Raw genomic sequence first — 25,006 nt, forward strand, 5'->3', positions numbered from 1 at the left:
CACATGTAGACAGTTATTCAGCATATTTCTTTATATTGAATTATATCAAATTGTGTAGTGTACAATTGATGTGTACAAATAAATGGAAACCAGGATAAGGCCACTGAATTAATTTCAGCTTGTGACCTGGAGTCAGGAGTTGAACTCAAGTCTCCAGAGGTTAAAGGCTAGTGTACTAAATCATATCACCTTGCTGCCCACACCAGATTGTCATCTCACTAGAACATCTATCGAAGGTGCCTATTATCTTAATATCTAGGTCAGTGGTTCTCAAACTGTGGTCCATGGACCCAGGGCCGGTGCAACCACTAGGTGAACTAGGCGGTCGCCTAGGGTGCCAAGTGGTTGGGGGCGGCCAAAAGCACGCTCTAGGGAGGCGGTGGAGCAGAGGTGAGCTGGGCTAGGGGGGCGCGAGGAGGGCCACCTGCAGCAAGTAATGGGGGGGCAGTGCCATGCAGGGGAACTGCTACCCGCTCCAGCTCACCTCTGCTTCGCCTCCTCCCCTGAGCGCCACCTCCCCGCTCTGCTTCTCTCCCTCTTAGGCTTGCGGCGCCAAACTGCTGTTTGGCGCCTCAAGCCTGGGAGGCGGGAGAAGTGGAGTGGCGGTGACGTGCTTGGGGAGGAGGCGGAGCAGAGGTGAGCTGGGGCGGGGAGCTGCAGCACAGCTCCCTGGCCCGAGAGGAGGGAGCGGCGGCGGCAGGGGGGAGCTGCCACACAGCTCCCTGGGCCAAGTGGGTGGTGGGGAGCTGCTGTACGGCTCCCTGGGCCGATGGAGAGGAATGGGGGGGTGGCAGGGAGCTGCCGCAGGGGGGCACCTCAGGGCGGAGGGGTGGGGAGTTGCCGCAGGGCTCGGGGGTGGAGGCGGGTACAAGATGGAAGTTTCACCTTGGGCGTGAAACATCCTTGCACCAGCCCTGCACGGCCCCTCCACTAATAAGGTGCCTGGACCTTGGAGAAGATTCACATGTGAGGTGAGGTGGTGGCCTTGGGGGGAATAGGGGGTAGATGGGAGAGGGCAGTGGGGTGAGAAGAGGGAGTGGGGAAATTTGGGACATGCAGGGCTGTGGTGGCCAGAGAAAGAGGCAACTTTCCCCAGCTCCAGGGCTGTGGCTGCCGGGGGGAGATGGCGCTCCTTCCCAGCCTCAGCTCTGTGGTGGGGGAGAGAACCCCCCCTCCTTCCCAGCCCCAGCTTGAGGGCTGCCGCAGCCGGGGAAAGAGGGCACCTCCATCACATTAGAAAGGTAAGACTACTGATATTAAAATATGAGTAGTGTGCTTTTATTTGCAGAACAAAAAACACATTTATTATTATTAAGGTGTTTTTTATATAGTGCTTTTACCCAAAGCACTTTACAATATTTAGCTAACGCTACAAACAACATTTGGAAAGATCATTAAGTGGTCTGCCGAGAACCTCAGCAATTTTCAAGTGGTCTGCGAAAAAAAATATTTGAGAACCACTGATCTAGGTGTCTGTTAATGTAGGGCCAGATTCTGCCGCCCTTACATCAACTAATATATGTCTCCACATGTAGTGCAACTGAAGTCAATAGGACTACTTGTGAAGTCAAACCCTTACACTGAGTAGTGTATTAGAATTCATCTTGGCTTCTACATGTAACACTTCTTAAAAAGATGCTGTAAAGTTGGAACTTCGAAGCAATTTTAATATATCTGACCAATGCACTGTACAAGATTTGAATAGTTATGAGTAATAAGCTCTTTTATGTGTGTTTGTTTGTGTATGTTATATTTTGTAGACTCACTGACTCTTGGATGGCAAATGGTGGATGTATTTCAGCAAGAAACTACAAATATTGGAGCTATATGGATACCTAAAGAGTTTTCTACACTTGTTCCACTACATCCTGGGAAACTTCCTTATAACGTTATGGATTATACTTTGAAGCATGGCTCAAAAGGTAATTTGAAAAATTAAAGTGGTCACGGTATTATAGATGAGAAAAATACACTCTTGAATAATGTATCAAATGTTATCAGCAGTCTAAAATCTTGTCAACTTCTCAATAAGAGTTCCTTCAGTTATTTTTTTAGTGATTATTAAGGAATGGAACACTGAGAAGATGATGGGTCTGATACTTAACTGTCTTGCATCTTGTGTAGTCATTCACACCTATGCAAAGTAAGTATAAAATGCTACCACCAGTCTGAGTGGACCTTTCTGACTTAGAAGCATTTTATACTCACTAAAAGAACAGGAGTACTTGTGGCATCTTAGAGACTAACAAATTTATTAGAGCATAATCTTTTGTGAGCTACAGCTCACTTCATCAGATGCATAGAATGGAACATACAGTAAGATATATACATACAGATAAGTTGGAAGTTACCATACAAACTGTGAGAGGCTAATTAGTTAAGATGAGCTATTATCAGCAGGAGAAAAAAAATCTTTTGTAGTGATAATCAAGATGGCCCATTTAGACAATTGACAAGAAGTTGTGAGGATACTTAGCTTAAGGAAATAGATTCAATATGTGTAGTGACCCAGCAACTCCCAGTCTCTATTCAAACCCAAGTTAATGGTATTTAGTTTGCATATTAATTCAAGCTCAGCAGTGTCTCCTTGGAGTCTGTTTTTGAAACTTTTTCTGTTGCAGAATTGCCACCCTTAAATCTTTTACTGAGTGGCCACAGAGGTTCAAGTGTTCACCTACTGGTCTTTGAATGTTATGATTCCTGATGTCAGATTTGTGTCCATTTATTCTTTTGCGCAGAGACTGTCCGGTTTGGCCAATGTACATGGCAGATGGGCATTGCTGGCACATGATGGCATATATCACATTGGTAGAAGTGCAGGTGAACAAGCCCCTGATGGCGTGGCTAATGTGATTAGGTCCTATGATGGTGTCACTTGAATAAATATGTGGACAGATTTCAGAGTAACAGCCGTGTTAGTCTGTATTCGCAAAAAAAAAAGGAGTACTTGTGGCACCTTAGAGACTAACCAATTTATTAGAGCATAAGCTTTCGTGAGCTACAGCTCACTTCCTCAGATGCATATCGTGGAAACTGCAGCAGGCTTTATATATACACAGAGAATATGAAACAATACCTCCTCCCAGGGGTGGGAGGAGGTATTGTTTCATATTCTCTGTGTATATATAAAGCCTGCTGCAGTTTCCACGATATGCATCTGAGGAAGTGAGCTGTAGCTCACGAAAGCTTATGCTCTAATAAATTGGTTAGTCTCTAAGGTGCCACAAGTACTCCTTTTCTTTATGTGGACAGAGTTGGCATCGGGCTTTGTTGCAAGGATAGGTACCCTGGTTAGTGTTTTTGTTGTGTGGTGTGTGGTTGCTGGTGAGTATTTTCTTCAGGTTGGCGGGCTGTCTGTAAGCGAGGACTGATCTGTCTCCCAAGATCTGTGAGAGTGAGGGATCATTTTTCAGGATAGGTTGTAAATCTTTGATGATGCACTGGAGAGGTTTTAGTTGGGGGCTGCAGGTGATGGCTAGTGGCGTTCTGTTTTCTTTGTTGGGCCTGTCCTGTAGAAGGTAACATTTGGGTACTCTTCTGGCTCTGTCAATCTGTTTTTTCATTTCAGCAGGTGGGTACTGTAGTTTTAAGAATGCTTGATAGAGATCTTGTAGGTGTTTGTCTCTGTCTGAGGATATTGAATCTATTTCCTTAAGCTAAGTATCCTCACACCTTCTTGTCAACTGTCTAAATGGGCCATCTTGATTATCACTACAAAAGTTTTTTTTCTCCTGCTGATAATTGCTCATCTTAACTAATTAGCCTCTCACAGTTTGTAGGGTAACTTCCAACTTATCTGTATGTGTGTGTGTATATCTATATCTATCTATCTATCTATCTATCTATCTGTATATCAATGTATATCTATATATATATGTCTATATGTATATATATATAGATATACAATGTATATCTATATATATACATTGTAGGGAGAGTGGTCACTTTGGATAAGCTATTACCAGCAGGAGAGTGAGTTTTTGTGTGTGTGTTTTTTTGAAAAAAGGGGGTGGGGGGTGAGAAAACCTGTATTTGTGCTGGAAATGGCCCACCTTGATTTTCATACACATTGTGAGGAGAGTGGTCACTTTGGATAAGCTATTACCAGCAGGAGAGTGAGTTTGTGTGTGTGGTTTTTGGAGGGGGGTGGGGGGGGTGAAAGAACCTGGATTTGTGCTGGAAATGGCCCACCTTGATTATCATACACATTTTAAAGAGAGTGGTCACTTTGGATGGGCTATTACCAGCAGGAGAGTGAGTTTGGGGGTGGGGGGGCGCGGAGGATGAGAAAACCTGGATTTGTGCTGGAAATGGCCCAACTTGATGATCACTTTAGATAAGCTATTACCAGCAGGAGAGTAGGGTGGGAGGAGGTATTGTTTCATGATCTCTGTGTATATAATGTCTTCTGCAGTTTCCACAGTATGCATCCGATGAAGTGAGCTGTAGCTCACGAAAGCTCATGCTCAAATAAATTGGTTAGTCTCTAAGGTGCCACAAGTACTCCTTTTCTTTTTGCGAATACAGACTAACACGGCTGTTACTCTGAAACCTATATATATCTATTTATCTTACTATATGTTCCATTCTGTGCATCCGATTTAGTGAGCTGTAGCTCACGAAAGCTTATGCTCTAATAAATTTGTTAGTCTCTAAGGTGCCACAAGTACTCCTATTCTTTTTGCAGATACAGACTAACACGGCTGCTACTCTGAAACCTGTCTTTATACTCACTAGTTATCCTGCACTCGCTTTGCACAGATGTAAATGATTACACAGATGGTAGGCAGTGGACAGAGAGTCAGACCCTGGGCGTTTTTTTGAGGCAACATGTGGAATTCTTATTTTGCTATAACCATGAATTTAAGTTAAGGTCTTCACTGACCTTGACCACATTCTGTAGCAAAACAAGAAGAGTGGCAAATGTTTTCTCAGTTCTTTTTTAAATTATGAGTATGATGCTTTTTATTATCCAGGTTTTTGACTCAATAGTCAATGTAACCTTCAAATAGCGTTCCTTTTTAGGGTCTTGAATTGTGTATGGTGCTAAGCATCCTTTGCTACTGTTGATTTGAGTGGAAGTTCAGGGTTCTTGGTACGTCAAAGGGTTGGACCCTTAGAACCTCCTAGTTTAATTATTTGTAATATTGGAATTTGAAAGGCAGAGCAGCTCCAACGTAAAATACAGTCTATGCACAGCTGCTAAATCTTTTAATAGTATTAATAATAGAACTTACATTCTTCAAAGTACTAAATATATATTAAATATTTAATTTGCACAACCCTGTATGAGATAGGTAGGTAAATGTTGTTGTTATCTCTCAGAAGATATTTGATCCTGTTTATTTACAAAGAATTATACAAAGTCCTTTTTCTCTGTACATGTCTCAAAAGGTCATTTGCAGTAGTATCAAACAAGAGGGGACAGTTTCCTAGCTCACAGTTTCAAGCCTGCCTTTCCACCAATGTCTTCCCAAAAAGCTCTTTCTCTTGGCTTTTCCTCCGGACCACACTACAAGGGCCTCTCTTTCTGTCTCCTTGTTCTGCTTGCTACTTTCTCAGCTTTATGCCTCCAGCATAACAATATTAATATTCTCATTTTACAGATGTGGCATATGAGACATAGATATTAAAGTAAAAATTGTAAGTCTTGGTTGCCTGAACTAAACCCACATACAGGTAGCTAAATAAGAGGTCTGCCTTTGAGCAATGATGAGTGCCTCTTATCACCTGTTAACTTAATTTGGGACACCTGACACCTGAACACCTCTGGAAAATCAGGTGTAAATATGGATATAGGCACTAAAATTTTTAAATTTTGACCTAAGAAGCTCAGTCAAGACCGCACATCAAGGAAGTAGCAAAGCCTGGATTAAAAACAGAGGCACTTCTGGACACTGTATAAGACATAAGTAACAACTACTGTTTTGTAATTCCTGCCTTTGGCTTCTGTACTGAGTAAACCATACCACAGCTTGTAAAATATTAAATTAAAAATTAATTATAGTTGCAGCTTTGATGGTGGGTTGCTGGAGGTGAAGAGAGAGCAAATGGAGGTGTCAAGTGTGGCAACTAGGTTTGCAGACAGACCACAGGTGACACTGGGATTTGGGGACAGGCAGAACAAAAGAAGATTCTGGAACCAGGAAGTTGTACAATAGATGTCAGGGAACAAAATAGCTGCAACAAATGTAGACTGAAAGGAGAAACCAATAGAGAGAAGGAAAGAGCAACACAACAAGAGATGCCTCCGATGAAGTGAGCTGTAGCTCACGAAAGCTTATGCTCAAATAAACACGACTGCTACTCTGCAAAAAGAAGAAGAAATGGGGAAAGAAATAGGCAAAGCACCAAAATAATTATTTTCATTTTTATTTTGTATGGAATTTAAAAATTAATGGGCCATATTCTGGCTGGTGTATTGAAACAACTATAATGGACCTCCAAAACAGCCAGATATATATACATACAGTGCCAAAGCAGCATTGGCATTTTCTGTATTTTGGCCAAGGCTAGCCCCAATCATATAGCCTGAACTAAGATCAGGGATAATCTGCACTGGAGCTGACTTAAAGGCCGTTGCCAGGTCAGGGACTAGATGATAATATACTTATTGTCCAGACCATGAACCCCAGGTCATACCTAATAACGCCTCTTTGTGGCTCTTGACACAGAGGGACTGCAGAGTGATTTCTGTGCAGTCTTCAAGGGGGCCAGTACGAGGGGAGCCAGTTCAACACTGTAGAGTGGGGGTTTTTTGTTTAATTTTCTTAATTGATTTTTCAATATGCTATTATACTAAATTTCCTAAGTGATATAACAGTTTAACAGCATTTGACCTTCTGAGTATATTTATTTCTGTATGGGTATACAGTGTGCTGTTTTTTAAATGTACTGGAAAATATAAAAACAATAGACAAATCACTTATATCTACAGACTTGGTCCAGGGTCATTCAAATATCAGGTTATCTGTTTATGATACATCCAAGGAAAGATGTACACAGAGAAACAGCCAAATGAGAAGAAAAAGGTAAACACTGAAATTATGATCAACAGAAAGTTTTATGTCATTCATTGTTTGGATCCTGATATATTTATTGTTGCATAATTGACATTGTGCTGAAATATGATTGCAACAATTGCTTAAAGTTAAACATTTGGGAAGAACATTAATTAGTTCAAATAATTTTCTACATATGGAATTATTTGCCTGTGATTATTCTACAGATACATCTAAACCTTGTCTATTTCTTTTAAAATAAGTCTCTCTTTTTTGAACTTTACCAAGTTATCCATTTTCAGCATTCAGTGCTGCAGTAAAAATTTACTTCTGTAAATCTGGTTTGCTTGTAGACAGAGGCTGACACAGTAGATTTAGTACAGCTGTAGAATTAATGTTCACACTCCCATGCTGCAGTTTTCCCATATGCTACATAAAAATGCTACACACTTTCTCACTCTAAAGCTGCAGTATTAGGGTATTTAACTGATTTTATGCCTTCAGTTTGGTTAATGTTTTCATTTATATACAATAAAGTTTTGCACAACCTCTGCCAAACAATGTATTGCAAAATAATTTACAGTAAAACCATAATAAATTTATACAAAGTATTGATTTAGTATTAATTTTCAAACTGTGAAAGTAAACGGATCATAAATCTGCAAATAAACCGGCCAAATGAAAGAGATAACTGATAAAAAAAAAATTAGTCACCAGAGAGTTGGCTGTGTTGTAGATGTGCTTTTAGATAGTTACAGGAAAAAAATTATACTGGAAAAAGGTTCTATAAATTATAAAATTAGTAACATAAAAATAATACACTGAAAAATAGACCATTTCAATAAAATAGTGAAGAAAACCACCCAAGAATCTGAATCATTTTCTTGACATTCTGTTATCATAATTCAGTTAACACAAAACAGCTGCCCCCCCAGTTTTCAGTAGTTTGTGGGGAAGGGAGCAGAGGCTTCAGAATGTATCAAGAATTTCCTGAAGATGATTTTATGTGTTATGTTACATGGGGGGGTGGGATTTTTTGTCTAGTTTAAATGCCAGATCTCAGAGTCGTAGAGTTTAAGGCCAGAAGGAACTACAAGTCATCTAGTCTGACCTCCCGTATATCACGGGATAACAGCACCACATGCTAAACCAACAACTGAAATTACACCAAAATATTAGAGACCACAGCAGAATAAGCTATTATGTGCCACAGGCAAAGAATGGAGGGATTGAGAAGACCAATGCTTGAGGCCCTTGCAAGGCCAGGGAAATGATTGATTGAGATATACTCAGATAATCCTAGCAAGTGACCCATACCCCCACACTGCAGAGGGAGGGGAAAAAATGTTAGTCTGTGCCGGTCTGAGCTAGGGGGAAATTCCTTCCTGTCCCGACATAAGGCAATCAGTTAGATTGTGAGCAACAACTAGCCAGCCAGGCACCTGAGAGAGAGAATGCTTAGTACCACCTCAGAGCCCTGGCCCTCCCCGTCCAAAATCCCATCCCCAGCCATGGCAACCTCTGATGCTTCAGAGGAAGAAGACAGGAAAAAACCAACCCAGAATACATTTGTGGGGAATCCCTTCCTGGCCCCTGTGGCCAGCTGAAACCCTGAATCATAGGCTTTTAGGATCATAAGACATAAACCAGAAGCGAGACCCAGGACTGTTGATATAAACCCTATTGACGTTATTGGAAAGACTATCATTGAATTCTGTGAGCTTTACATCAGGACCAAAATGGATCATGACAGAAATCACTTTGGAGCTTTCCTAATGTTCATTAGTTGATTTAACTATGTGCTTTTACCCCTTATGATGTGAAATCAGCCCCTGAAGAGCTTGATCCTGCAAGGTGTTGAACACCTTCAACTCCCATTTACTTTTAAGAAAATTAAAGTTAATCAGTCACCAATTCAGCACAGAATTTAAGCACACATTTAACTTTCAGGATATGCTAGATTCCATTTGTCGTCTAACCCTATCCTCAGCCAACTAGAACCTATTTCTGATAAACACACATTTTTGAAAAAGTCCAAACGTTCTTATAAGTTGGTGAAGAACATTACAGGGTAATGTGTGGAAAAAGTTGTTCATCCACAAATGTATGTTTTACAGACTTGGAAATGTTTTGCTCTAATGGGGAAGATTTTCAAAAGTGGAAGTCAGTGGGACTTGTGCTCCTAAGTACCTGGAATACTTTTGAACATATCCCCATATGTCTTTAATGTACAGTTGTCGACAATGTTTGAAGCTGATATCATTAACTGCTTGCTAATAATATTTTAGTTATTCTTTAAATTCTTGATTTTACAGATGTTTGTAACTACCTAACAAAAAAGTAATAGAAATAGAATACCTTTTAGTAGATAATTTACCTTAAGAATATATAACACTTTATTGTTAATAATGGTCTAGTATAAAGTCCTCTGTTTGTTCATATTTCTCAGGCTTCAAGAGTCTGACTTTCTGTATGTACCTTGGATCCCATATAATTCCTCTACCATATTACCAAGTCCTACATCATTAAACTGTCCATTTGATCTATATATAGATGCACTTTGTTATATCCCTGATAATGCAACAATAACAAAGGTAAGTTTTGGTAAGGTATTGATGTATAGATATTCACGATATTTAATACAGCCCCAGGAGACCGTGGAGCAGCAACATCTATGTTAATGACATTTGCTGCTTCCAGTCCACCTTTTTGGCTTTCCCACTGTCTCTTCCAGTGACCCCTGAATAAACAATATCCAACAAGAGATGGTAACCTCATCCCATTACAATTAACCAATCAAAACACATTTTGGTGATTTAAACTATAAACATTTCCTACCATTCTCTAGAACCTTTCAGCTTTTTATGTGAACCACTGACTTTACCAGGAGTCTTAAAGACTTCTTATCACAGTACTTGTAACTTAAACAATTCAGGTTTCAGAGTAGCAGCCTTGTTAGTCTGTATCCGTGAGCTGTAGCTCACGAAAGCTTATGCTCTAATAAATTTGTTAGTCTCTAACGTGCCACAGGTACTCCTTTTCTTTAAACAATTCGGTTTGTACCAGTATTTCTGTCTCCAACTTTCCTTATTTTTATAAACAATTTATACAATGGGGTGAGTCTGACTTTTCTTACATTGGATTACATAGAACATAGGGCCCCTGGACAATGGAGTCTGGGCCTCTCCTTGTCCCATTGCTGCTGCTACTGGCTGTTGTTACTCATGCTTTGTTACATTGTCTTCACTAGAAGCACTCCTGAAATAAGGGCTGTTCATGTGAGAATAGTTTCACAGGATTGGGCCCCAAATTTGGAAATTTGTAATAAAATTGGTGAAAAATCAGATAATCTGTGTAGTACATACTGTCCCTCAAGAAAGAACAATATCTTGCCTTACAGTTGAGGTAGTTATGTTAATTAGTTAAAAACTTCAGTAATATCTTGGCTCAATAAATTATCTCTATTCATTACCTTTTAGTTGCCTATACAACAAGTGTTTGCATTAGGTTTCAGTTAATGCCTTGTCTGAGTTGTAAACTCCTTTCAGGCAGTCACCAGTCTAGTTAGGTGGACACGATGGGATCTAACTAGGAAATCTAGGCAGAGGTGATTCTTAAGTCCTCTAAATTTTTTTTTTATTATTATTATTACTGGTGGGGTTAAAAAGAATTTGATTCCAGACCTCAAAGACTTACTGCACCAGGCTTATCAGGGCTACCAAATCAGTCATCACATAGTTTTCCCCCAGGCAGAAAGTATTCTGTTTGGATCCAAGTAATTTTCAGGACTGAATAAAAATTGACCCCTCTGTTTATTCATCCCTATTTGTGTTCTAACACAAATACGAAGCATGGCCCTAATAAATATGTCTGAGCTATTTTAAAAAGTAAGCAGAACACAAAGAAACACACAGCTGATGTTGATGGAAAGACTTTGTGCATAATACAGTGAAGAAATCTTTCAAGGACATATCCTAGAAAAAAAATGCCAAGGCCAGGAAGAGGTTGCATTGTCTGTTTTATAGTAATGCTTGCATAATCCTTGAACTTCTCTTGTTTTAAACTTTATTAGGTTCTGGGCTCTTGAAATGATGTGACTCACTCACTTACATCAGATCGGTCCCTTTTACTTTATTCTCTGCCCTTTTTTGGTCTTGAGCATATCTTCAACATGTCACACTCTTCAGGCTCATGTATTGTACAGTATTATGTTAATTACTCTGGAGAATTGCAGTGAATAGGGTTTTTCTGAAATAAAGGTTTCAAAGTCAAAATCTGCCCTCAGATTTTCATGCAAAATGCCTGTTCAAGTAAATGGAAGTTGCAAACATATATAAGGAATAGGACTGTCCATTAATCACAGTTAACTCATGTGATTAACTCAAAAAAATTCAGTCGCCATTAATCGCAGTTTTAATCACACTGTTAAATAACAGAATACCAATTGAAATTTATGAAATATTTTTGGATTTTTTCTACATTTTCAAATATATCAATTTCAATTACAGTGCAGAATACAAAGTGTACACTGCTCACTTTATATAATTTTATTACAAATATTTGCACTGTAAACATGATAAAAGAAATAGTATTTTTCAGTTCACCTCACACAAGTACTGTAGTGTGAGCTCTTTATCATGAAACTGAAACTTACAAATGTAGATTTTTGTTGTTACATAACTGCACTCAAAAATAAAACAATATAAAACTTTAGAGTCTACAAGTCCACTCAGTCCTATTTCTTCTTCAGGCAATCGCTAAGAGAAACAAGTTTGTTTACATTTATGGGAGATAATGCTACCCTCTTCTTAATTACAATGTCACCTGAAAGCGAGAACACATGTTTGCATGGCACTGTTGTAGCTGGTGTTGCAAGATATTTACGTGCCAGATGTGCTACAGATTCATGTGCCTCTTCATGCTTCAGCCACCATTACAGAGGATGTGCTTCCATGCTGATGATGCTTGTTAAAAAATAATGCGTTAATTACATTTCTGACTGAACTCCCTGGGGGAGAATTGTATGTCTCCTGCAGTTTTACCTGCGTTCTGCCATATATTGCATGTAATAGCAGTCTCGGATGGTGACCCAGCACATATTGTTCATTTTAAGAACACTTTCACTGCAGATTTGACAAAACGCAAAGAAGGTACCAATGTGAGAGTTCTAAAGATAGCTACAGCACTTGACCCAAGGTTTAAAAATCTGAAGTGCCTTCCAGAATCTGAGAGGGACAAGGTGTGGAGCATGCTTTTAGAAGTCTTAGAAGAGCAACACGCTTATGCGGAAACTACAGAACCCAAACCACCAAAAAATAAAATCAACCTTCTGCTGGTGGTATCTGACTCAGATGATGAAAATGAACATGCGTCGGTCAGTGCTGCTTTGGATCATTATCAAGCAGAGCCCGTCATCAGCATGGACGCATGTCCTCTGCAGTGATGATTGAAGTGTGACAGGACATATGAATCTTTAGGGCATTTGACACGTAAATATCTCGTAACGCCAGCTACAACAGTGCCATGTGAACCTCTGATCTCACTTTCAGGTGATATTGTAAACAAGAAGCGGGCAGCGTTATCTCCTGCAAATGTAACCAGACTTGTTTGTCTGAGCAATTGGCTGAAGTAGAACTGGGTGGACTTGTCAGCTCTAAAGTTTTACGTTGTTTTATTTTTGACTGCAGGGTTTTTTTACATAATTCTACATTTGTAAATTCAACTTTCATGATGAACAGATTGCACTACAGTTTGCACTACTTGTAATAAGGGAATTGAAAAATAGTATTTCTTTTGTTTTTTACTGTGAAAATATTTGTAATAAAAATAAATATAAACTGAGTACTGTACAATTTGTATTCTGTGTTGTAATTGAAGTCAATATATTTAAAAATGTAGAAAACATCCACAAATATTTAAATAAATGGTATTCTATTATTGTTTAGCAATGCGATTAATTTTTTTAAACGCTTGACAGCCCTAATAAGGAAGAATTTGGCTTTTGTGATTTAAAAATTAGGGCCAAAGACCTACAATGTAGGTTTCCAAAAAGGTTGTTTAGAAGTTTCTTTAGGTATTATTTTAGTATGCTACAATATTTCCAAATTAATTTTCTGTGTCCAAAAGTACATAAAACAAAATTAAGTAATAATAATAATTAATAAAACATATTGACTTTTTCCTCCTAGGTAACAGGGCAAATCAAGAATTTATGGCTGAATAGCTTGCCTGATATTATGGCATTTCCACTTCCTAATAGTTCATCTCGAAATCCAGAATTCCAGTACCCAATAGTCTTAAATGGAGATGATCCAAAAGTAATGGATATCAATACATGTGTTCTTCTTCAAGTTTATACAGTGGATGTAGATTCTGGAGACCTTGTTTTAATAGGTATATTAAGCAAGTATTATTACCTAGCCCTCTTTCTTTCCTCTGTCATTTCTCTTTGGTCCTCACTATACCTTCCGATGTTTGTGTCTTCTCAAGTATAGAGCACAGAGCTTTATTTCATAGCACAATGCAAACTGTTGAAATGCACCTCCTAGGGACTGTGAGGATCACTACTAGCAGAAGCCTGAGAATAAAGTAACAAAACCTTTTTTTATAGAGCATAGAAAATTAGTACAGACAAATATTTTAAACTGAAATGCAATTAAACCACTGTTTATAAAAATACTTCTAGTCTATACTTTGCAACTGGATTCAAAAAAATGGATCTTTAGGTGATTGGCCAGCATATGGCAACTATAGTTTAATTTAGACAAATAAACAAGGAACTAGACCAGGGAATTATGTTAAAGGGAATAGCCTTCCAGTTTACTGATCAGGAGAAGGATTCGGAATGCGTTGTGAGAAAAATAATCAAAACTATTGGAGTAGTGCACAACTGCAGTAAAAAGAGGCAAAAAAGATGCTAGGTTATTGGATAAATCCAGCTTACCTTAATCACATGAGTAGTTCCATTGCCTTGAGGGGACCTAGAAAAGAGATATCTGTATTAGCAGATGGACAGAATACAAAACAAAAGACACTATTGCTGCTGGCACTTCTTATATTTCCATCTGGAAAACCTGTGTAAGATAAGGCACAGAACCAGTGTTGTTAATTTGGAAAGGATGCAGCAAAGGGTAAGAAATATGTTACCACGTCTTGCAATTAGATGGAAAGGTAAAGGGAGTTGGGCTCGTTTTGATCAATAAAAAGAGGAGTCATTGAAGTGACTTGTTAGAAATATGGAAAGTTAGGATCGGGATCACCAGAGCTGATGGACATTTTGAGACTTTTAAATGTTAAGTAGCAATGTAAAGATGTTGAAAGTAGAAATTTAACAGGATATTAAACTAAGATTCTTAGTGCCTGTTTATGGTGGCTGTTCAGATGGAAGTTAAAGATCTCATGAATTTTTAATTTTCAGGCATAGGAAATAACCCCGATATCTTGATCAACAATTATATCTCTCATTAAAGCTGATTCTAATGTTCATGACTGTATGTCAGTTATTCGGAACACACAATGGCTGCCAGGTTTGCGTTACACACTCCTTCTATTGCCATGATCTAACTCATTACTGTGCAGAGCATTTTGGGATAACTTGGATACGAAAAGTGTTTCAGAAAATCAGAGTTTGTTCTGTTCCAAACTGAGAAGTCAGGCAGAACTGTTCCTCGCAATAAGTAAGTTATATACAGAGTAACTTACCAGGAAAGACCTGTTAACTGATGATAAATATTAGTTTGGGACACCTAGATTTGCTTCTGTAAAGGGAGAGAATTGAGGGATATGCTGAAAATGGAGGAAGAGGAGTCACAGCAGCTTTTATACATGAAAGAAGTAATAGAGATCCTGAGACCTGGCCTTGTCGGAGCCATCTTTTACAACATCCTATGAAAAGTCAACCCCACTTTTGGATAATCAGGGTATTTCTAAATACGGCACTTGTGTAGTTTCTCCATGGACCTAATCTTCTTCATCCATTCAGTTGTTAAGGGAAATATTGGAAACGTTTAAGAGAAAATCACATACTCAAAACAAACAAATGCACTGTAAAATCTTTAGTAATCCCTAGTTCTCTGTAGTTTTTCCTCTGCTTTATATTTATAGGAAACTCTATGATACGTGTGTTTAATGATGATGGGAAGCTAAATGTAGGAGGATTTCAATTAAGACTGAGAGGAGGGATGCCAACCAAGGAACCAGCAGCTCTTACACCATCTGCATTAAATCAGTATCCAGTGATTCCCTGCTGCACTATACTACTTCGATTGTTACCACACACTCAGGCAAGTATAGAGAGTTTCAGCCATAATAGTTACTCTATCTGCTTGAAATGCATGCTGCCCTGTGGAAATCAGTGCTATATGCTTTATATAGATCAGAATTTAAAGGTGTGATGTTAACTCCTGTTGGCTAATGTGTGCTAATAAATACATTTTAAAAGTCTAATGTAGGCAAAGCACACCCTTTTTAACATTTGCTAAATTAGTTGAGTTAAATCCGAAGGAGGAGCCTTAGAGGTGCCCTCGTCGTTAACTTGACCAAAGAAGCATGTGTTAGAAGCACTAGGCCTTGTGTACAATAGAGTTTTAAAATATTTTTATTACCACATGCTAAAATCGTGCCTTTACAGCCTAGTGTAGGCAAGGGAGTTGCATAACTGCTTGAAATCACAGGCTTTGGGACTGAAGTGTACTGTCCCTAGATGTGGCAGAGTGTAAGTGCACTAACAAGGACCAAATACACAAAGGACTAACTCCATCTTCACCTTCCCCTCAGTTTTCACAGATGCTCAAGGGAGGGGCTGTTAGAGGGGTTTTTGGGAGACAGAAAAAGGAGATTCTGGAAGGCAGGGCTCTACATCCAAGTGCTAAGAGCTGGGTGAATTCCAAAATCGAGAATCTTTTCTGTGTATGGTTTTGCTTATAGTAAATTTATTTTTATTTATGCGGACAAAGATTCGCTACTGTTGAGATATCATTGCTGATTGCAGCTGTTTAATTTCTCCTGAGTCATCCCAATAGCTTACACCAGAACCCTGCAGTTTGATAGTGTTTTTATAGTTTTCAGTGCTTGCACCAAGCTACTTGATGGGATATCACTTCTCAAATGATTCTAAGCCCAGTAATTCAGAGCTAGAGGTTATATCCAGCTTTCAAAAGGACAACAGCTTCCCAAAATTTGGACAAGACATGGCAATACATTTAATTGACAAAGAACAAAGCAAAGGTACGAAAACTAATTATTGGTACCTAATTCACAAATGCTCTTCCTGCTATTATTTGTTTTACAAACCATAATACAATATGATTACTTATATATCTAAGCTCTGTTTATCATTTATTAACACTGAACCAAATCTGTCCTCAGACCCTCACATGCAGCTCCCATGAATCCAGTACTAAAGGGAGGTGCACATGGGTATCTGAGAGCAGATTTGGCATACTGTTTTTACTGAGTAATCTGTGTATTTGTAGCTAATCAACTTATTGTTCCTAATTGATTAGGAAGCACTCAACAATAGTAGTTTCATGTGGAAGTATTATTATTCCTGGGCACTACCTAAAGGATGCATGGGCAAGGTAGAATTTAAAATAATCCTGCTTTGATTAATGTCACATTTACATTTAGTCTTAATTTAACATCAAGCCGTTAAAACAGTAAGGCTTTGTCTACACTGGCACTTCTGTTGGCAAAATTTTTGTTGGTCATGGGTGTGAAGAAAACACTCCCCTACCGACATGAGTTTCTCCGACAAAGGTGCTAGTGCGGACAGTGATATGTCGGCGGGAGACGCTCTCCTGCCAATGTAGCTACCACTGCTCATGAGGGATGGTTTAATTATGCCAATAGGAGAGCTCTCTCCTGCTGGCATAGAGTGGCTACACAGGACCTTACAGCAGCACAGCTATGCCACTGTAAGATCCATAGTTTAGACATTGCCTAAGAGTTCCTAATTTAAGTCTCCCGGGCTGTGTATACACTGCAGCATGTACCTGTGTCCTAGTTTGAATGCATGTGAACTTGGCCAAGCACAAGCACCTCCCAGAGTGCAGTCTGCAGAGACCTGCTCCAGACCCAGTGTTGAGACACTGGATGGCATTTCAGGAGCACTGTCCGAGATGCAGAAGGTGGCGGGACTCAGTGTGGGGTTCATTCATGGCAGACTCGACAGACTGATGAATACTGAAATTGTTGGATATTTTTCATGTATAGACTGGTGCAGAACAGCTAGCACAGCTAGTGGGACCACCATGTCGTGCAGACCTGGGATGACCAACAGTGGCAGTGGAGGTTTGTGAGGTCCTCAACACTGTGGTTTACCCACAGGTGACAGACATAAGAAATGTGCCTGAAATAACGGCTCTGTTGCAGAGAGTAGGGTCTCCAAACCCCATTGCCCACCAGCAGTGAGTATGTCAGCCGAAAAGGTACTACTCCCAGTTTCCACAGGCCTTGATCAACCACAGAGGCGGATTCAGAAACGCCAGCATAGGAAGTATTGACTGTATGTCAAGGTGCATGGTGCCAGATTGCTGAGATCATCTGGCGTTTACCTTCTTAGAGAAGAAGTGACCTTATTTCCTCCTCATAACATTATTTTGGTACAGACACAAGAAAGTGCCCCATCATCACTGGTGCACTTATTCTTCTATTATTCTCACAGCAAAATGACTGACCTAGTATTCTATAATTGGTTAATAACATAGTAAAAGCATCCTGATTGGTTGATAACTTAGACTGATTAATAATTAAATCACACAGTGTTTTAATGTCGTGCGCTGCAGAGAGTTGCAAGAGACAAATTAAAGAGCAGCTCCCGAGCCTTAGTCTGAGCATCACTGAATTAGATGATGTGAGTGTGGATAATAGGGAAGTACGGGCAAAAATGCATTGGATGACCCATGTAAAGCCCACAGTCTAGACGTATCTTTTGTTTTATATTTGGATACATGGTGTGGAACTTAAATGTTTAAGTGGTTATTCTGGATGTGTAAGTGCTGATTTAAGCATCAAAATGCAGAATTGGTCAATTTTTGTTCAAAAGATATTATCAAAAAAGCCATTTCATCAATTGCCAATTTATATATAAGATGTCAATGTTTGTTTCTGCAGTTACACTTGATCATTTGAAAGCCTGGTATGTGGAAAGGTTGGATGAAAAAAGACATTCACAATCAGAACACTTTCCAAAATATATCAATATACATCATGCAGTCCTCTATCGGCAAGAAGCAGGCATCCGCATAAAGGTCAAACAAGCCTTTGGACTCAAAGGTGATTACAAATACTCAAAGATTATTATTTGTATTTTATTTCTTTTAATAAGCAATACTATTTAAAACAAAACAAAACTTTTCACTATGACCAAAATTCCCCGTGATGGTAAATAAGGCTTGACAAAGCCCTGGCAGGGATGATTTAGTTGGAGATTGGTCCTGCTTTGAGCAGGGGGTTGGACTAGATGACCTCCTGAGGTCCCTTCCAACCCTGATATTCTATGATTCTATGAAATGTACTTGTGATTTTTTTGCAGGATCTATAAGTTTGCTCAGATAGTTTGTGAAATGTCTGTATTGAAACTACCTCTGAACAATGTGTAGTAATAAAATAAAGTAGAATACTAAAGTAAAATAAAACAGTATTTCTAATTAACAGTATGATTGGAGAGAGAGAGAGAGAGAAATGTCACGTGTACTGAAAAAATAGTTAGGATTTTGGGAGTTCTTATTCCCATCAACAATGATTTTCACAGATGAGGAACATAAAATCCATGCACCTGAGCATTAAGGGGCAAATCCTACCAGCCCACAGTAGTCCAAGGGAATCAGGTGGTTCTTCTCCATTGGGTGTACTCTGGAAGCCAGCGCAGAGAACCTGCACCATCAGCATGCGACAGAGTTGTGCTCCACAGGGGCTCCCAGATTCCCCTCAGGCAGGGTTTTTCTCTTTTGATGGGACCAATGAATCTGCAATTTTATTGATCCATTGGCCATTTTCCCCCAACTGCCTGAGGAAGCACCATTCCTGCCCCTCAACCTCCACTGTATTCTTCAACATATCACCTTGTTATTTGGACTTTGATAAGTGGACAGGATTTGCCCCTAAAAGACCAGGTTGTCTCATTGACAATCTATCTGACTTAATGTAGAAGTTATAAGTAGCAAAATAGTTGCACTTCTTGGCATTTTAGATGCCTAGTCATAAATATGTACAAATTAATCTTCTGTGCTGCCTATTTTTTTATGCAGCTGGTGGATATTATGTAAATGTGTTCACCAGAGTCCTTCGGGGAGCTGCAAGCATACATTTGCCTGAGTTACCTCAACAATGGGCAGGAGAAGAAAAATTTCTGACAAGCCAACTTGATTTCACAAGTCTACAGAGATGACCACGGTGGACTGATCCATCTGTGGTATGTAATAACTGCCTCTTTGCATTTGCTCCCCATGAATTATCTATATCAAGAGAGAGAAGGATATTTACAGATATTTTTCATTTTTTAAATAATGAAAAAACAAACTTCTGTGAGGTCTAAGGGTAATAGCTGAGCTGATAAACCCAAGCTGTGTAGGTATGGTTCAGCTTCTATGCCAGCTGTTGTCTGGCATTTAAAATTTGATTGAGCAATCAGTATATAATTTTATAAGGAATGTCACACGATGACTGGCCCCTGTGCTTAAAAATAGGTCCAGCTCCCCTGTGCCAGAGCAGGTGTGCCCCCAGTTGAACCAATTAAGGGACCATTGCAGAAGACCTTCTCTCCCTGCAGCTTCTCTCCACAGTTCCTCTTCTAGCCTTTTCTTCACTGAGCTCCCTCTAAACCCTTTAGAGTCCCTTAATTGGTTCAACTGGGGGAGTTTTTAACAGCAGTATAGATGGGGCTGATAGCACAGCCTATTGTTAAGGTTGCCAGACACTTCCCATTGTAAGACCCTGATTTCTCAGTGTCAGCACCTACTTGATAGAGACTGACAGTTTAGCAGCTAAAATCTCAGAAGATTCCATCCTCACTGAGCATGCTCCAGCCCTTCATATCTCCTATTTCTGACCAGCTTGTGCATACTCTATCTCCTCACATATGACTGGACTATGCATGTGCCATCCCTGGCCTACAGGGGCAAAGAGGGACTTTCTCTTCATTCCAGTCCCGGTCTCAGGTTGGGCACCCAGAAAATGAGGAACACACAATTGGTGGCCAATTGTTGATAAGTTTGATTTAAGTGACCTGCCTATTATCACCTAGGAATTCTGTGGTAGAGGAATGGATAGAATCCATTTATCCAGGACAGTACTCAAGTGCGTTAACCATGTGACTATACTATCTCTTCCTGTAATCCCCTGACTCATTTTCTCACACCTGTCAACTTCTGCAACAAATGAGGCAAGGGTCCTACACACAACAGTCTCCTTCACTACTCAAACCTGATTCATTGTCAGAGCAGGCGCATCCTGTACACTGAATGGGGAGGAAGTCCTGTGGGAAAAAATAGTATGTGAGCATGTAATTAAAGGCTGTCTCATAATTAATATACACAAGGTGATCAAATTAAGTTTATACAGGCAGTTCCTAACTTTTGAGTTTTTGGCTTGCAATCTTAATGTTCTTTTCATGTAATTTTTTGTATGTAATATATATTTACAATATAAGAAAATAATTAAATGCAGTAAATCAATATGCTTGATATCATTTAATTTCTGTAACCCAAAAGTTAACCCATTAGAAAATAGAGAGTGAAATTATTACTGCTCCTGTGTGGTTCACTTGTAGGGGAAGGGAGGAGGTGCACAAAAACCCTTTCTCCCTTCCAAGAGCAACCAAATGCTACATACCCATAATGCAGCTGTTTGTGCTGCATGAGCAAAAGCTTTGGGGTCCAGCTAGTACTACTGACATCATTACAAACTCCGGATCAACAAGGTCTTGCCCCTTGTGTGCCAGCTCGTGCACCAGAAAGGGAGTAAGCACATGCTGTACCTTTTAAAGAAGTGTATGTAGCAAGTGTATTGCTAAATATGTTTCCTCCATTGTGCCTGGAGGCATTACGGCTTACATAAACGTAATGCCTTTGCATTATGGCTTACATAAGCGTAATGCCATTCTCCGCAACCACTGTTGTTCACACCACTCCAATGCTCCATTGGGTTTCAGAGACATAATTTAGCCCATTTTACATTCTCGTTACTTTGGCATCATACGTCATTTGTGGACACTGTATCCACAACAAAAGGTTTGCATTCTAAGTGGAGAAAAATGTCATAATTTGGCTCCCCATTTCCTCAAATATATGAGGATTTTCTCTACTACAGTTTGGAATTCTCCCTTCTTACATGTAGCAGTCTAGTTTCTAGTATATCTACTCTAGTAATAAGGAGATATCTTCATATTTCTAAAGTCTCCTAACATGACTGGCACAATTAACAGTAGCAACTACAATTTACACTAGATTCCTGAGATCCAGTTTTTAATAGAATCTGCCCCCTCCCTCCCAACCCCCAAAAAAACACCTGGAGCTAAATATTGATTTTTCACAAATTTGTTTCAAAATTACAGGCCCGGTCCTTGGCAATCTGTCTAAGCAGTTATTGTGCACCCATCTCTCTAATGTCTAGTTGCCAAGTGAGCAAAGTGCTGGTTGGAAAGGCTTTCTTTGCTTGAATCTGCACTGCAACACAACAGGAATAAGGAAACTAATTCTTATGTCTGTAAAAAGAATGCTTCCGATGAAGTGAGCTGTAGCTCACGAAAGCTTATGCTCAGATAAATTTGTTAGTCTCTAAGGTGCCACACGTACTCCTTTCCTTATGTCTGTGTTTCAGGAACAAGGCATCAGCACATAGCCATACCAAGGCCAGCTGCTGTTAGGTACCCAGCAGGTGTAATGGATATAGTTTGTGGCTCCCACATTTAATGGGATTTGAGTTCCATGGATCCACTATGTGCATGTACCCACTGGCCTCACCCATGTTTGCAAGAGAGACGTACATTTCCTCCCTTTAGAGATCTGCTGTGATAATTGCTTCCACCGTACACAGCAGTTGTGATGTGCTTCTGTGCAAGTTCTCTACAATCTAGACCAGCCAGTACAGCTGAAACTCACTGTTTTCATTGTCCCTGGGCATTGTGTTAAAGGAATAATTATACAGTTTAAATATTAAACAGCAAAGTTTTTCTTTTATTGTTAAACCAATTTTAAACTAGAATAAAACTGAGTTACAGTCTCTGGCATTGCGTTCTGAGACTGCTGGCACTGTCAGGAGAAGGCTCAAAAATGCAGATATGAATCAGAAATGTTACTTTCAAATACAGTTTAGTTAAATGATAAATTCACCTTCCCTTATGGACTCCCAGACATTGCAAAGAGCAAAATGGATAACGCTTTCTTTTAAACAATTCAAAAGCCTGTTTTTGTTTAATATACGATTTAGAGTATAATGGAATTGAAAGTTGTGTGCCTTTTTCTCATAAATTATTGTTGTTTAATCGTGCTATATTTGCTTTCATTGTCCTTTTGATTTATTTAAGTTCATTAAACTTCTAATGAAATTGACTGAATTTTACCAGTAAATTATTACTTTATGAATAAAATAAATCAGTAGTGGATGCATTGGTTTGTACGGAATTGCTTATTTTAAAGGGCATTTGAACTTTTACTTTACTGGGGGGGAAAAATAAAACTGGCTTTCAGGAATGAATTTTATGGCTATAGTAATAACCTTTCACATCATGACTAGCAGCATATTTCAGAATTAGAACAATACTGTGTTTCACTACAAAAAGTTAGATAAACCAAAATATGAAAAACCGCTCTCCAACTTCTTTATATATTTTAAACCTCCCTATAGGATCAAACTCCCCTCATTCAGTGTTACACTGAGTGTTAACAATTAAGGAGAACTCTTTTCTAAAATACACTGCACAGATCTTAATGTTTATGATACCCATGAAACTTAAAAACATCTGTTCTGCAGAGAAATACCTATTAACATACACTTAACTGCTGAGAATTGTCTTTCAAGTTAAGGGGCAAAATCTCAATCAGTTGCCTCACAGGAGTTAGCTAAGCATTGGTGATTTCATGAAGTGGTGAGGAGGCATTTTTTAGCTCTTTTGATTGTCAAGAATTAGTAATATCTCACTGTCCAATTGCAAGTTTAAAGTGACAAATAACCTGGATGATTTCATCCAGTAATTCAAAGCACAGTGTTGAGAAATAGTCACATTTGTGGCCTGTAAGTTTTGGAGGGTGCTTTTTTGTTGTTGTTGTTCAGTAAATTTGTTTTATTAACAATGTAGAAAGAAAGTTTTCAGTAGATACTTAATAACATTTCTCATATACATTCTGTACTGATGTTTATGCATCTTCACAGAAGAATATTCATGTACTGTCAGCTCCCCATGGTTTTTCCATTTGTGCGTTTGGTTGGTAAAAATTATATTATTCTTTTTCTTTTTGAATTCAGTTTTCCTCCTGTGAAATCCATCACTAAATTGTACTGTCAAAGAGCTAATTAAATCTGGTCATGTTAACTTTACTCAGTAGTTAGAAGCAGACACCCAGCCCTCTAAAGAAGAGTTCAATGAAGTGTAATATTTTTGGGTGGAACATCTTGAGACACTTCTTTTCATATTGCTTTATTCTACCTTTAGTTTTCTTTGATTCAGTTTTTTTTTTGTTTTTGTTAAGTTAGGCCTCTCTCTTAAAATTTCTGTATTTTGTTCTAGGTGTTACACCCTTATCTTGATGATAATAGTGTGCTTTTAATTCAAATATTTTGCCTGAATGCTATTTATGTTCCGGATCCAAGTGGACAGAGAGCAGGAAAAGTAATATCCCACCCTGGTCAGATCCTGGAGCTTAATACACAATCACAGTTAGGCTGGACTGTTGTTCCAGTCTTTGACAGGTAAAGTGAAAAATATATACTGCTATTTATCATTATGAAATATATGCCAATAGTCTAAAGTTTAACGTGTTTTTGTTGGACCTGCAAACCTCTTCAAAAATTGACAAGAATTGCAGATGGGTTGTTTTTTCATGCTTGAGAACTTCACACAGGTGTTTTGTGAGGGAAAATGACAGGGAAGAAAGATGATCTTGTGGTTGAGGCACTAGAACAGGACTCTGGAGATTTGGGTTCAATGCCCAGCTCTGCCACAGTCTGCCTGTGGGGCCTTGAGCAAGTCGTATACTCTTTATGCCTGAGTTCTCTATCTACAAAATGAGAATAATATTATCTCACCAGGTGTTCTGAGTTGCCATACCAGCATTGACCTTTGTAAACCCAAGCCCACTTAGCTTTCTTGATTTATGTTGTTGTTGAAGAAGGAAGAAATTTCACAACCTCTGGAGGAATTAAAGTTCCCACAGAGAAATCATTGATCTGGTCCTTTGTGTTTCTGCAATGGCATTGTAGAATTCCTGCTCTCCATTAGCCTGTCTTGAAGCTTAGGTTTTAACTTAAACTCTTCAGATTTTCAGTGAGATGGGTTATACTGTTTATCAGCACTTCTATCCACTGATAGGGAAAAAAATCCTAAATATCAAAATTAATGGATTTTTTAAAATATTAAAATTGCAGAATGTTGGGCTTCTGTGACAAGAAAACATTAATAACTAGATGTAGATTTTAAAACTGAGATTACATTGATTAATTCCAAAGTCACATTCTCTAGTGAATCTACCCCTTTCTAAATTAAGATGGTAATATACGAGCTAGCTGCAGGAGACCCTAACCTTGAGATCCATTTGAATAGTATTTCAGAGTGAGAGTTGTGTAGAGCATAGCATGTCCATATCCTCTTTGGAACACTTAAACCAATACTGAATAATGAGATTCTAAAGTATGAAAGTGTATTCTGTAACTTTGCAGTGAATGACATTTGTATAGACCCAAAGGCTTCCTTTGTAGAAGGCTCTCTTAAAATAGTTCCTCATCATTGAATTTTTTTTATGGTTTGATATGCATAACCAACCATTCTGTATATTCAGACTACCTTTGTTACA

At 38.9% G+C, this 25,006-nt stretch overlaps 1 protein-coding gene across 5 annotated transcripts in view; it reads left to right on the forward strand.

Moving 5' to 3' along the window:
• The window catches only part of LOC140899533 (uncharacterized), a 54,243-nt gene that overhangs the window by 12,598 nt on the left and 16,639 nt on the right, over nt 1–25,006 (forward strand). For all 5 annotated transcript variants that reach the window (XM_073315198.1, XM_073315201.1, XM_073315200.1 and 2 more), the window contains 9 exons: nt 1,761–1,922; nt 6,938–7,031; nt 9,451–9,595; nt 13,190–13,394; nt 15,105–15,283; nt 16,061–16,226; nt 18,114–18,275; nt 19,250–19,413; nt 23,725–23,906. In XM_073315198.1, coding sequence (XP_073171299.1) covers nt 1,761–1,922; nt 6,938–7,031; nt 9,451–9,595; nt 13,190–13,394; nt 15,105–15,283; nt 16,061–16,226; nt 18,114–18,275; nt 19,250–19,389 — 1,253 coding nt within the window. In that variant the 3' untranslated portion in view covers nt 19,390–19,413; nt 23,725–23,906. The remainder of the gene's footprint in view (nt 1–1,760; nt 1,923–6,937; nt 7,032–9,450; nt 9,596–13,189; nt 13,395–15,104; nt 15,284–16,060; nt 16,227–18,113; nt 18,276–19,249; nt 19,414–23,724; nt 23,907–25,006) is intronic.

This window comes from Lepidochelys kempii, chromosome 17, assembly GCF_965140285.1.
Source record: "Lepidochelys kempii isolate rLepKem1 chromosome 17, rLepKem1.hap1, whole genome shotgun sequence".
In the NCBI taxonomy this organism is placed as follows: domain Eukaryota; kingdom Metazoa; phylum Chordata; order Testudines; family Cheloniidae; genus Lepidochelys; species Lepidochelys kempii.